Here is a 15,728-nt window from a genome sequence, read left to right on the forward strand (position 1 = left end):
TCAGGTTGTGAATGCACCGCTAAACACGTGTGTTTTTAATCTAAAAGTGGCTACTGTTGGTGAACGTCTGATGTCTTCTGGAAGCAGATTCCAACTACGGGTGGCGTAATGGCTAAACTGGCTCGCCTTGTTTTTTGAGTTTATTCTCGCAACATTTCGACTTTATTCTCGCAACATTTCAACTTTATTCTCGCAACATTTAGACTTTATTCTCAAAATCTTGGATTTTTTTTAATTTTTACTGTGGCACTAAAAGGCCATCCTACATTTGAGGGTTAGTCACGTAAAGCAGTGCGAGCAGTTTTCAAAGTTAGTTAGCGCAGAGTGAGCGGGCAGTTCAGCAGCTCGAGCGCCACTCAGCTGCAGAGATCGCGTCAACCGAAATTCTTTTTCTACCAGTGATGGAAAAATCTGAAGGCAATCTGTCATTTTGACGGACTACAATAAAAGCGATTTGTAATTCCCCTATTTATCATTTTGTGTCATTAGAACATGATCGTGAATGGACTGAACGGGATTGTGAGTGGAAGGAGGTAGGCTATCGCGAAGGGACGTGTGTTTCCTTTTGAGTAGCTTACTCTCAAATGCCTGCGCAGTTTTGCTAAACGCGCATGTGGTCAACATAGACTCAAGGAGCATATGCATCCATCACTCCCCGTGTCCCGTGCACGCATACACACAGGCGCGCTGTGGTGCCATCTTTACAGAGTTTTTACCTCATAAAATAGCGTCTTTTTGGATAAATAATAGCTTTCAGTATGTGGAAAAATGTCTCTCACTGCGTTTTCTTTGGTCAGTGAGCGGCAGAAGCAGCACATGTATGACCAAACCACAGCTTTCTTGTGAGTACAAAACACCTTTTACAGGCACCTGCCATTGTTACTGATTGGACATATGAACATAAACATTTGCTTGTAATTAGACTATTATTTTATGTCCGACAACAGAAACATTGAATAATAAATGAAAAGTCTGTCTAGCGCAACCTCTCCTCAGCTGTCAGTAACAGAGACATTTTTAAAAGCATCAACCCTACTGCAAGGACAGTAAGAAGCATAAAGAAATATCAGATTATCAGAGAAAATAATGTAATAAATTTGCTTTGATCACGGCCACTTTATAGTGTGGAAGACAAAGGGTCTCTGGGACTCATGTCACAGGCTGCTATGTTTTATGAAAATATGTGGTAACACTTTCCTTGAAGCATATGTTTAATGCATTAAAAAATGTAGTTTTAAATAATTTTAATGCATTGTAAAGTCTTATGTCATTACTGAATGTATTGTTGTATGTATGTATACATACTGCATGTATGTCTGTATGACATATCGCTAACTCTTTGTAAGTCGCTTTGGATAAAAGCGTCTGCTAAATGTCTAAATGTAAATGTCTTATAGATAATTGTTATTTCAGTTAATAAATTATAATAACAATTACAAATACATTATAATAACACTAAGCAATTCATTGTTACACTACACATTTTAAATTGGTTATTATTCTTTACAACTACATATGATGCATTACAACACACATTATGATATATTATGACATTATTATATAATAATAATTCATTTTACCCTTTAATTACTCTTTATAATGCATTATACATGCATGCTTCAAGAAAAGCGTTACCAAATATGTTACTTACTAATATTCATTTGTTAATTCATGAGACTTTCTCTTCTGGTACTGAGAAAGCTTCAAATAGCTCCTGTAATTGGTGATCGGTATCGGTCGATACAGCTTTCAGTGATCGAGGATCGGTGATCGGCTCGAAATATCTTGATCAAGAGCACCCCTAAAATTCAGACAAAGTTACTAATTTCTGATGTACTGAAGTCAGACTGACCTGACTGCCGCATGGAGCCTTGCTGATTTCCATTCTGATATTATTGATCTTCTCAAGGAAAAAAGTTGCGAACTCATTGCATTTGTCATAAGAAAGCATTTACCTCTGAACTTGACTAGGGGGATTTCTTGGTCTCTCTACAGTTGCAAAAAGAGTGCGAGTGTTATTCATTTTGCAGTTTATAATGTTAGAGAAAAAGTTCTGTCTAGCTTAGCCGAAGTCAACATTGAAGGCATGCAGACTGTCTTTATAGATGTTATAGTGAACTTCAAGTTTGTTTTTTTCGCCACATACGCTCAGCGTTTCTGCATGTTCTTTTAATGCTTTGTACTGCTGGTGTGTTTCTTCAGGGTGCTTTAAGCCTGCCACTTATCGCCTTGACCTTTACTGGAGAAATGGCATTGATAGAATTTTTAACTTTTGCATTAAAGCTATCGAGAAGAACATCCATAGAGTCTGCAGCTTTACTTGGTGACAAAGACATAGCATTCATAAATAGCTCACTGGCGTTCTCATTAATGAATCTCTTTTTTACAGAGACGGGTCTATGTTCAGTGTCAGGACTAATTGATATATCAAAGAAAATTCAGAAATGATCATACAGTCCCACATCTCTAATAATAATGGATTAAATGTTTAGACCTTTGCTAATGAGCAGATCCAGAGTGTGTCCACGATTGTGTGTGGGACCGTGCACAATCTGGATCAGATCAAATGTGTTTAAAACATTTAAAAGTGAATTTGCAGTGTTGTTTTCTGTCTTGTCTTCATGAATATTAAAATCTCCAGCAATAACAAAGCAGTCAAATTCTGAGGTCAATGGTCAATATTCAGTCAATATTCTCCTAATAGCTCTGCAAAATTGTATAAAAGTAAAGTTTGGGGGAGCAGGTTCATTGAGGATTGTAGCACTACAACTATCATCTAACCAAGTTTCATTTAGTCCAGTTTGTTACTGGTGATTAGGTCATTGACCAAAAAGGATTTGTTTTTTAGTGAACGGATGTTTAAAAGTGCTAATTTAATAGTAACTGTATTTTGTTTTTTACCCCTGTCATACTCAGTGACGTCTAAAAGTTAGTAGATTAGATAGCTTTGCCATACGACTGGAGAGGGCCTTAGTTTTTCTTTCACTTATCTGGACTGTTATAGGGAAAACTAAAGGAACACTGGGTTCCCACTTTTTCTGTAAATATTTGAGATTGTTGCTGTTATCATAGCAGGGAACCAATTCATATCAGTTACCAGTGCTCTTTGCAGTCTTGTTTAGTCCATCTCCAGCAGATGGGGGTTTGTGTGATCACTAGCATTGTGGCAGAGGCCGGAGAGCTCTTTCAGAGGGAACGGGCTGGCCAGGTTGACCCAGAGGCTTTGGTGGTTGTGGGGCCTGACGTTTTTTTAGTTGAAACCTGTGGACTCGCCACAATAGAGTGGGAGAGTTTTGTTCCAGCAAATACTAGTTCTTCCATTTTCTCTGAGAAGCTCAAAAAAGATGATGTATTAGAGAGGGAGAGAGTGTGTAGTGAGAGGGGCTGCGAGTGTGGTGTTTCTGAAGACTGAAGTATCTTGTTTTGGCTCTGCCGGTTGTTATCCACAGAAACGTCCTTTGGTGTCGAGTCCTCATCCAACTGATGTGATGTCTATGGGCAGGGTACAGCCTGAGTGGTGATATCTTAATGTCCATCCAACTGCTGAGGTGGGTCACTATGGCCAGGTATATGTGTGCCATTCAGGAGTGGAGTGGCACACTCTGCTAATGGGTGAAGGAGGGAGAAGAGGATATTATTCTTTAGCACTCTTGAACCAAGTTTGTTTGGGCGGGATTGGGGGTTTGGGATATGCGCTTGGTAATCATACAGCTGGCCAACAGGATCCTTTCTACACTGTCTGCGTCATGCCCACGCTTGTTATAAATGCAGTGCGACCGCTTCTTTCAGAACAACATCATTTTGGGAGTTATCTTTGTTTCCAGAGAGTCCAAACAGAATAATAGATTCCAAACACGGCTGTTTTGGTACTCCCATAAGCATAATGAAATGAAAAAACTCTTTCATCTGCCAAGCTATCAGAACCAAATTGTGGATAAAAACCGAGGTACGTATAAACCTGTGGGTTAACTGTATTGTTGCATCCCTAGTTTTTACAGGTTGCTGCTATTTTTAAAAGGGGGATTTATTTGTAGGACTATATTCCCTTTTCTACAAGACGCTTTTTATTAAATTTACTTTTTTGTCCAGGTTACAATTGTAGGAGTTATTAGAGGCGCTGACAAATCCACTATCAACATCCAATACAAAGTGGATGATATGACATCAGCTCCTATGGATGTGAAGCAGTGGATAGATACAGAGGTATAGACTGAATGTACATTGTGTTTTTCTAACTTCACACATGCATTCATGAACATTGACTGTTTGACTGTTCCCTTCCAGGACATGGGTGTGGAAAACTCGGTCATTCCTCCTGGGACCTACGTCAAAGTCTCTGGCAACCTGCGTTCTTTTCAGGTCAGAACTTTTTCATTGTAGGCATATACCCATAATTTCAGCTAGAATTTATTCAGTTGTCTTTGTTTTCAAGGTTGTAAAACAGAATGGTCTCAAACCTGTGCATAGAGGTCTTCCCGAGCCAGACAAACTGTTGAGTTTAAAGTTTAAACTGAGTGAAAACAATATGAAGCTGTCAACATGTTAGAGCAGCTGGCTGGTACACACATAATTACATAATTTTAAAACAACAACAAATACAATTATTAAAAGATTATTTAGTTTTAGGCAACTAGTAAATAGGTGACATATATATGGGATATATGAAGACCCAAATAACAACCAATTTAACAAATGAAGACAAAAAGTACAAATATAATTATCTGCTTTTTATAAGATCTAAAATCAATATTAGATATACAGTCAAATAGACCTCAGGGCTCCAGACTGCACCTGAAACAGTTGAATTTGCGACCAAAAATATCAATTTGCGAGTGATATTTTTGCGGGGATCGCATATGGCGACCATCGAAATTTATTAGTTTTTAAAGTGTTTCCAACTGAAGTGCGGTATACTTTTTTAAAAAGCAATTAGCTGGGCTTTTCTCCTGCGCTCTGCTCTCCGTTTTTCCCCAAACTCAACGTACCAATGCTCGATGAGGCTGCACGGAATAAGCGCCCGCAGATCTCTGCAGAAAACTAAAAAAAAATAACATCTACTGATATTGGCACTGGTCATTGACTACTATGCACTGTTTGCTGTGAAGGATTTTAACGAGCCTAAGGAAGAACAATGTGATATTTGAGACGTTTAAAACTAAACTTAGCGCTGAGAAGTTCAGGGAATGTAATTAATCTCTAATACTTAAGACAGCTCTGGATCATTTCAAATCTGTTAACGACAAGAATGAATGACAGGCGAATTATCTTAAGTTTTATTTGAAGATATCTTTACATTGTGTTGTGAACATGCAGAAAAGTTACATTATTACAAACAACAACAACCTAATAACATATTAACACATGCCCTTTTGTTTTGCTTTAAACTCTAAATGTATACTTTTTCATAGAGTATATACAATATATAAGTATGTTCTTGACGTGCACATTTTCTGATGGTTCAAATTAATTCAGAGTACCAAGTTCAGAGTTTAATCAGTCTTTGCATCAATCAATAACATCGGTTCTTTGCCTCTTTTTAAATAAGCAGCTGCTGCCCACTCCACAAGAACAGGCTCCTCACCTGTTTGGGAGTTTTAGACGTCTTAAACAGGGCGAGATGGCGGCACGCACAGACGCAGCGGCTCTACGCTCTCCCGTTTTGGTGCTTTCTGTTTGTGTATCTGTTTGTTTGTTTCCTCGTAATTGTAGAAATTAGTCAGACAAATTACTGTTACATTCAGTCAGAGATCGTAAACATAGGTTTTCCGGTGCAACCAAGTAATTACAAGCAAATTCCAGAAGTCGCACAACATGCCGGAGGAACTAGTCAGGACGCCAGGCTATCCATGGATTGTAGACAGTAAGGCAGGGCTCTAGATTGTGACCAATTGGCAACCTAATTTTTCAATGGTGTGACGAAAAATAATCAGAGGTCGCACCGGTGCGACCAGCCGTTCGAGGGGGAATAAAAGTCTCCGCAACTGTGAAATTCTCCCTGTGATTCATCAACAGAAGCACATTAGGCCCATATCGTGGTCTAAACCAATTAATGATAGTGAAGGGCGGACCCCCGTCTGATTGGCCGTGTTCCAGATATTCCTGTACGTGTGTGTACCAGAGATCGCGTTAACAGAAAATTCTCTGACATTGATTGATTTTTTTTACCAGTGACAGAAAAATATGAAGGCCTTCTTTCATTTTGGCGGATTACAATGAGGGCAATTTGTAAATCCCTGTTTCCCTTCATTAGAACTGTGTGTTTTCATCTGTCATTGTTACTGACTAGACATATGTGATGCGATCTGGGAAACCCTTCGGATGTCGAGCTGGGAAGCGGGAAAGACAGTTCACCTATCAAAGTAAACCACATAACATGAAGAATGAAGGAGTATCAATGCACATGCCCGGCAAGTCCTGTGTAAACTATGGCATGCAAAGTGTTTTATACCATGACAGAGCTCCCAGTCTGCAGCACCAGGAGTTATCCGCATTCCGCTGCTCACGCGAGCTGGACCGCGATCGCAAAACTTGACCTCATCCATAACTTTAGTTACATACACAAGATATGAGCAAAATAAAACTGATTTGGAGAGGGCTTGAATATGGTATCAAAAACTATAATAGGTCTATATAAATTGGGTTTTACCAGATCTAATTGCATATGAAGATAAACATTAAAAGATTAAATATATAAATGCATATAAACAATAACGTCTTTATTGGGCATTCATTTGTATTAAATTACAACACGTTCCGAGACGCAAGCGTGATGATGTCACGAACATACCAATTACCATCTAATGACTCCTTGCACCATAGTGACGGCTTATAATAGATTGACAGATTTTTTACAAGCCTATCAGTCAAAATGACGGACAATAAAAAAGTCTAAGGCAACCTCTAGTGTGTAGGATTGAAAATGCGTGTGCTGCAGTCAGACAGAGAGAGGTGAGGGCCATCAGTTAAACAGAGGGGATGTAGGCGCGGATGATAAGAGAAGATGAAAAGAACGATTGACAATATTTTCGAGAATAATGTTAAGATATAAGGCCTTATCCGTCCGAAAATCATAAGCAATGCTCTGACACAGAGCCATCAACCTCCCAGGTTATGTCAAGCCCTGGTCCATTTATCTTGAGATCTTTTAAGTTTAATTTTAGTTCAGTGAAGCACTTAAAGCACCAACACTTTTTCAACACACTAATGTTTATAGGCAGGCTCTACAATCATAGAACCCTAAAAAATGACTATGTATATCAAATAAAAATTATATAAATGTGTAGTCAGGATATCTGCAAAGTAGTTGCCTTTCGGTGAATTTCGACGTTTTGATTAAAAAAAATAATCAGAAGAGTTTTTGACAAAAATCATGCGTTTTAAGCGTCATGTTTGCGCCCGTGAAATGCCATGATGTAACGGAGAAAATGCTGTTGATATTTAGAATGCAGTTCACCTGTGATGATAGGCGAGTCAAAATTGAGGTACTGCGCGTTTTTTTTGGATTGCTTATGGCGCATTGGATTGTATGCTCTACCGCTAGATGTCAATGTATCATACGGTTTGATTAAATGTGTCAAAACTACAGGAACCATTCAACTATTTGTTTATTTAATAAACTTAACAAACAACAACATTCAAAAATGTTTTATTTAATACAATTATTATACAGTAAAATAAATAAATGCAAACTAATAATAACATAAATTATATGTAAATAATTATATTATTATACACTAGTATATTTTAATGTTAGTGATGTGACATCAGTTTTTAAACCAGGAGGGCTCCTGGGCCTGATAAAATAGGGGGTAGATTACTTAAGGAATGTGCCGAGCAGTTAGGTCCAATATTTTTTGAAATTTTTGCTCTGTCTCTCCAACAACAGAAAGTACCTGCACTTTGGAAGCAGTCTATAGTGATTCCAGTACCAAAAAAGCAAAATGTATTGGTGGTGGATGATTTTAGACCTGTGGCGCTTACATCCCTAGTGATGAAATGCTTTGCATGATTACTTTTTTAACTAATTTTTCAAAGAACACAGAGTTCTCTAGACTCCCTAAAATTTGCTTATAGGTCTAGGCGAGTGGTAGATGATGCTATAGCGACTCTCTTACATCTAGTTCTTCAACATTTGGATAAGCCGAAAACATATGTTAAATTGATTTTTATTGATTTTTCATCCGCTTTCAATACCATTCAGCCACATATCTTAGTTGAGAAGCTTAATGAATTTGGTTTGGATTTTAGTCTGCTAGGATGGATTTTGGATTTCCTTGTGCAGAGAAAGCAGAGATGAGTGCTTTTCTGAATGGCTCGGGTCATCTACTGGGTCTCCTCAAGGGTGTGTCCTTTCGCCCTTATTATTTATCTTGTACAAATACTTGGGTACTATTTTGGATGATAAATTATCTTTTTCTCCTAATACCGAGGCTGTGTGTAAGAGGAGGCAGCAAAGATTGTATTGTTTGCGGAAACTAAGGTCATTTAATGTGGGGAAATCATTGATGTGTATGTTCTACGGATCCTATGTTGAGTCACTGTTATCTTTTTCACTGTTGTGCTGGTTTAATTCTCTAAATGTGAAAAACAAGAACTGTCTTGAGAGGATTGTTAACCAGGGAAGTAAAACAACAGGGTGTAAGCAGATGACTGTGGCCCAGTTATATCATAGACAGGTTCTGGGTAAAGCCCAGAACATTTTGTTAGATGATTTCCACCCATTGTATAATGAGTTTAACCTACTCCCTTCTGGCATTCGTTTTAGAATCCCGATTAGTAAAACAAATCGATTTAGGCATTCATTTATCCTCTCAGCTGTAAAGTTTTTAAATGTAAGTTAAGAAGTTTTTAGGAAGGAAATGTATTTGTATTGAAATGTATTGTGTTTATGTGAATACTTGTGTGCTGCAACCAAATTGCCTTCGGAAAGTGAATAAAGATGAACTGAACTGAACACAAACCGGAAGTTAAATGGGGATCAGGCAAGCGTGTCTGGTGAAATGGTCTATACAGCTAGGTTACACGCCAGTTGAAGTTAAGTTATATGTGAGAATGTGCTTGCTTTAAATTTAAATTTGCTTTAATAATTATATTATGTCTCTCAGCTTTCATTTATATACAAACATTTAGAAAAGGTTGTATTTCACAATTTAACTAATTTTTTAATGAAGCCAAGTTAACAAAACCTCTTCAATCTGGCTTTTCTTCACATCATTTTACCGAGTCTGCACTGCTTACATCGTTTAATGACATTTTACTTGCAGTTGATGGTGGCAAAAATACAGTCCTCTTGCTTCTTGATCTCGCAGATGCCTTTGATACAGTTGATCATAATGTTCTTCTCTGGCGGTTAGGACACTTGATTGATACAGTAAACTCAACAAGAATGAGCCTTCTGCCGCGTACTTTTTTAATGTGGGTTGGCTCTTGTTTACTGCTGAGTGGCAGTTTATTCACAGATCTTCACTCGGCGTGAGTTGACGCGTCAAACTCATTGCCTCAGTCAACAGACGTGCAAGAGTTAAAACGTTTAGGCTTAAAAGACAAGCGATATATAATATCAAAGTTACAAGAACTTAAATCTACAGGCACTAATAATTATATTTATTACTAGTCATAAATACACAATTTCATTTAACAAGGGTTTACATTTTAAATTAGCCCTATGCATTCAATCAATGCTTAATTCGGTTTGAATTATTTTCAATATATAAGGAGTGTTTTCATTTAATGCTGGGTTGCATGCAGAGCTTTAATGTTTTCTGTGTTTTATTTGAAAATTGAGAAATGCAGCGTTTGAGATCAGAGTGCCTGTGCCTGTGCGTGTTTGCTCGTTTGTATTGCGATGTGTGTCATTCATAAAAAATGGCAAAACCAAACTCTAACATGATTTAGCTTTATTTCATGGAAAACCAAAGGTGATATATAATATAGTCGGATTATCAGCATATATCCCCAATATGGAATAAATACCACAGCCTGCAAACACAGCTGGGTTTCTTCGATGTTAACCCTGGATTAAGTTATAAACATTCACGTGTACATGTTGGTAGGCTACATTCACATACATTGGGGATATGTTGTCATAAATCAAGAAATGTCTCTGCAGTAGACTTTTCATAATGTCAGGCTTTTTTTTCAAAGTTCTTTTAAATGAACGCGATTTTAGAAATGAATGTTGCCAGGGTATACTTTAGAGTTATCTGAACCCTGCACTTTAAGTGCCTTAATATACAGCTCTTTGTTGCTGCTCACACAACCTCCATCAACCCCCACCCCATATTGCAGGAAGAAATCACCCTAAAAACACTTCAGCGCAAACTCAAAAGAAGTGTCTTTTGAGAAGTTGCGTAGCATATTTAAGAGCAGATTGAAATGTAAACAGGGATTTTTACCTTAATAACTTTATAAAGTGCTGTATTGATCAAGAAGATATGAAAAAAATGCATTGTCTGTGATTTAAAAGAGAGGTCATTAGTGTTTTAATATGTAGAATGTAATGTTAAAATTGTTTAATATTTTTCGTAAATTAGGAGCATTACAATTATATTGTAATATTTTGGCAAAGATGTTTCGTTTATGTTTGGAGTTAAGTTTCTTATCAGTGTTACAGCGTCTTACGTTTATTTGTCACCCTGCAGGTAAGACATTCTTATACTCTAATACATAATTCTAAACTCTTCTCTTTCAAAAAGCGAGACATTCCCACCTCTCCCAGTCCCCATCCCCCATCAACTGAGAAGTGGAATCTGTTTTTAAAAGCCTGTAGCCTACTTACATGGAGAGAATTGAAACAGTTCAATGCTTGTCGTTTAAACGAAGTTCAATGCACTATTTCATCATACTTTTATTTAAAAAAACTGTCTATAAACGGCATATTTTGGAAAAAAATATGTTTTTATGTTCATGTCTTCACACGGCCTCTGTTCTAGCTCATTATAATAATTGTTACATTTTCGCCTTGTTCAGTTTACTTTCTACGGTCCGCGCTCATTTATAATTATAAAAATAGTGATATTTTGTGTAATGTATTTCGGCGACTATGAGTTTGATCACAGTAAAATACGGATAATTAATGATGATTAACTATACCTATTTTATACACTTTTATCGGATTCACCAGACCTTATAATAGCGACAAACTAGATTCACTCATCCACCAAGTGATCAGCAGATCGTATATCAAATCTAAGAAATATTACTTTCCTGGCCTTGGAAACATAACACTCTTACTGTAGTACAGTACCGCTCCAGAAATTATAACAAAATCAAGCAGTTTAAGTGATGTTAATACGTGATAGAGAGACACATCAACAATTCGATTGTAGATAACAAATAAGTGTTCATTGACTATACTAAAAGGGGAAACATAACAACTAACTAGTTATAACACGTTAAGACAAACGTAACATGAAACATAAAAACAGTAAAGAAAGGTAAGAGATTAACAAACAAAAGGGGTGGCAGTATTACGAACAGCTTTTCACATCTGCTTGAACCATCGAGGACAATCTCCTTGTAAAAAGGGTTTACGGCTTAAACGCAGCTGTTTAGAATATAGTTTCTATACTTGCATTGGTTTCCTTTGAGTGTGCTTGGACAAGGTCTGGTGCCCGTGGAAAAGGGGTTTTCAGAGATCTGATGGTTTCGATCCGTCGGGTCCTTTCTTGGAGCTGGATTGGCGGATGAAGTCAGAAACGAACTTTCCGAAGTAGCTGCCAAATGGAAAAACTGTCTCCGAAGAGACGGGTCTCAGGAGGTGTTCTTGAAACTTGTGAACAGCATCGATTGCTCCGTTCACGGATGTTTTAAGCCTGGGGGCTTCACGACCCTCCAAGGTGGGCGATCCAATGCAATGAGATGATTTTAGGCACGAAATCAAGTTTCTTTGTTTCGCTTATTAGTTAATTTGCATTTAGGATCATTTAGAAGTTTGGTGCTGTGAATGACATAAAAGGAGTTTTGTATACAACACATTACTGTGCTATACATTATCTTTCAAGGAATGAAGAGACAAACATTTAGATATAAAACATGCCAGGATTATAATTACATTGGCCTGAAGTTTGTACAAGAGTGAAAATATAAACAGAAGACAACTAAACACACATGCTTTTGAGGTTATAGGCGAGGCCGAATAACATGGGCACGAACATACAATGTGGACATATAGAGGTATATCCATTTAGACCATTCTTTTTGTGATTAAGGAAAAATACAGACAATTTCAAGAGGAGATGAAAACATAGGCCACATTCCTTTTAGGCCAAATGGTCCATCGTTGGAGAAACACCCCATCCTCCCCGTTGGGACTCCTTTGAAGTCCAAGGGAGGATGTTAGAATCTGACCAAATGATGGATACTTAAGAGAGGGCAGTTGGATCAGACTTGCTGGCGCCGGTTAGACTCCTGCTGAGAGGTCAGGGTGTTTTACGATGCCCCAAATGGTTACCTTTGGTCTGGCCAAATCCTACATGGTACATTCCCCCTAACTCATTGGCTGAAAGAAAGTGTGTAGGCCTTCTGTTGTCGCTTTGTAACATTCATTTCTGATATAGCTGCTTGTCACATGACTTTAGCCCGCACTGAGCGAGCCTCGAACCACCAATCGGTTTGCAATGGTTTATAAGATGGACATGCTAACGAGGAGGTTAGGTCAAAGGTCTTCAAAGGCATATTGAAGTAGTTTGTGCAAACTGCCCTCTCCTGCATGATCAATGTGATAGTTTTCACTGATGCACATTTTGGTGTAAAATGATCACTAATGGTAATCTTTGTAAATGAGTTTCATATAACAACTTAAAACAACTTTGAAAAAGAATATTACATTACATACTGTTGCGTGTTCAAAATGTATACCGTTTTGTTTTACCTGGTGATATGTTAAATGAAGACTGTTTAATGTTATTATTAAATGTAATATTAAACTTCATTGCATTTGTGCTGTGGTGGAAATTAGATTATCTTTAAATAAAGACACATTTATTATTAAAGCTTACCCGCAAATAGGGACATATTTAACTGTGGTTATGGAACTTTTTAAAATGGTTATGGAACTTTTTAAAACAATCAAACGGTTCAACAGTCTGCTCGTATAAGGACAGAAAAGTCTATTATAAAAGTGTTTTCTTATAACTATCCCACCTCTGGGAGATATTATTAGGAAGCATAATGTTTCATTTGACTTATATGCCAATGACACTCCGCTGTACCTGCCATTGAAAGCTGGCGCTTCCATTGAACCCTTATTAGCGTCCCTTGTGGAAATTAGAAATTGGTTATCTAGTAGTTTTCTTCGACTAAATGAAGCAAAAACTGAAATAACTGTATTTGGCCCTCCAAAGCTCGGAAGTATTGTTATAAAGGAGCTTCGCAAAGACTTCTCCTCAGTCTCATCACAGGTCAGGAATCTTGGTGTTATTATAGACTCTGAACTTTGCTTGACTAAGCAAATAAATTCAGTAGTTAAAAACAGTTTTTATCAATTACGGATAATTCAAGCTTTCATTTCCTCACGCCTTGATTATTGTAACTCATTGTATTTGGGACTCCCTCAGTCATCGATTGGACGTTTACAGTTAGCACAGAATGCTGCTGCAAGGCTGTTGACCAAGGCAAAGAGAACTGATCATATAACACCTATCCTGGCCACCATACATTGGCTCCCTGTCTGTTATAGAATTCAATTCAAAATCTTGCTGTTCATTTTTAAAGCTCTCAATGGTCAAGCTCCAACTTATCTTGCAGATCATCTTACTCGTCTTTCATCCTCCAGAAGTTTAAGATCTTCTGACAGGGCTTTTTAAGTTGTCCCGCCTTCACGTTTGAAAGCAAAAGGTGATGGGGTTTTCTCTGTTGCCGCTCCCCGTCTTTGGAATCAACTGCCACCCGCCATCCACCTTGCACCTTCTATTTTAATTTTTTTAACAATTTCGAAAACATATTGTAACAAGGTTCAATAAAAGGAAGGAGACGGTAACCAGCAAACATTTAAACATTTAATAAAGTAATAACAAAGTAAAAAGATAGCCGGTAGCCCCTCACAGATGACTGCCGGCGAACAACATGTGAGCTTCCTCCCCCGCCATCGGATCCAACTCACCACCAGGTGGTGATCGGTTGACAGCTCCGCCCCTCTCTTCACCAGAGTGTCCAAGACATACGGCCGTAGGTCAGATGAAACAACCACAAAGTCGATCATCGACCTCCGGCCAAGGGTGTCCTGGTGCCATGTGCACTGATGGACACCCTTATGCTTGAACACGGTGTTTGTTATGGCCAAACTGTAACTAGCACTGCTGAGATAAATGTGCTATATAAATACATTTTTATTATTTACTAACTTACAATTAATTCCTGAAAAACACAAGCTGCTAGAGGTGGGTCTAGTTTGAAGTCCATGTCCGGCATCTTTTCACATTTGGGGACCGCACCATCTTTCAGTTTGAAATAGGGATGTAACTATATTCAAACCGAATGATCCGCGAAACACCTACATCGATACGAACCACGAAACTCCCAAGGCGTACCGCTAAGCCCTGCCCCTGGGCCCCATCCATCACATGCGTCAGCTGCGCATGACGAACATGCACGCTTTTTTCCTTGCGAAGGTTGGAGCATATCACTTCGCAACTAGAAGCAGCAGTGCAGCAACTTTTGATCATGCTCAATAATTTGATGACAGTGCATTGTTAATGGCCAGAATGTACATAGATTGACAGAAATAACAAATTCATATTCCGTAACTAATTCTCCTTAAAAGTGTCTAAATCATATCTGTGTTTTACAAAGTCACGCGACTTTTCAAAAATACGCTGCTGTCAGGACTTGTTTCTCCAAACGGCAAAAGCACATTTAAATACTATTTATTTAAAAGTCGCTATCGATAGAAGCCGTACGTGTATCAGTGCAGCTTTCATGAAGAATATTCACTAAAAGCCTTCAGGTCTCGCAGGTTGTTTGAGATACGCAGAGCACAAAATACTAAACAGAGTTATCTTTCTTACTCTGAAACAGACATATAAACACAAGATAACGTCAAAATTCCCATATTAAAAAGAAACCTTGTAAAGGTATTTAGTTTTGTGACCAAACAGTTCCAGTATATTGCGCAAGCTCTTAAAGGGGCAGCAGCATAATAATGATATCTGTTTATAATGTTCATCAAACAACAAAGGATGGGCCCAAAATCACTCGGCGACATTAACGGAATTGTGTTCTCTAATAGGAGTTGTTCACAACAAAAAAAGGAAGATAGTAGCTTTAAAAAGATGTGCGTTAAATATGGAAAAGCGTTGAGAGTTCAATCTAAATAATTATCAATATAATAATTAAATCTTAAACAATTATTTGTATTAATATCTAATTGATTTATTAATGTATTAAATACATTTCAATTAAGTTTTATTTACTCTTTTTTTCTTACATCACCCCAGACTCTGCTGCTATTAAAAATAATGGCTGGTACGCGCCACCTCTCTAAAGTGTAAGTCTAGAGGAGCGCCATCTGGTGGGCCGTAAAGACAGTGGTAGACTACCGCCATATTAATTTATTTTCTAATGATTTATTAGTCTTATGTTAACATGTTAAAGAAACACGCTAAAGAAACACTATAGTGGAGTCAAGATGCATTACCTTAAAAATATATACAGTATATATTTGAATGTCTTAACACCAAATACGTCACAATGTCAGATTGAACGAACACGTTTAATCTGGTGTTGGGAAA

At 37.7% G+C, this 15,728-nt stretch overlaps 1 protein-coding gene across 1 annotated transcript in view; it reads left to right on the top strand.

Moving 5' to 3' along the window:
• rpa2 (replication protein A2) overlaps positions 1–15,728 on the top strand; it is a 44,935-nt gene that overhangs the window by 20,358 nt on the left and 8,849 nt on the right. Inside the window, exons 4-5 of the mRNA XM_056761899.1 lie at positions 4,090–4,203; positions 4,285–4,359. Of these exons, the coding sequence (XP_056617877.1) occupies positions 4,090–4,203; positions 4,285–4,359 (189 nt within the window). The remainder of the gene's footprint in view (positions 1–4,089; positions 4,204–4,284; positions 4,360–15,728) is intronic.

This window comes from Triplophysa dalaica, chromosome 12 (assembly GCF_015846415.1).
Source record: "Triplophysa dalaica isolate WHDGS20190420 chromosome 12, ASM1584641v1, whole genome shotgun sequence".
Classification (NCBI taxonomy): Eukaryota; Metazoa; Chordata; class Actinopteri; order Cypriniformes; family Nemacheilidae; genus Triplophysa; species Triplophysa dalaica.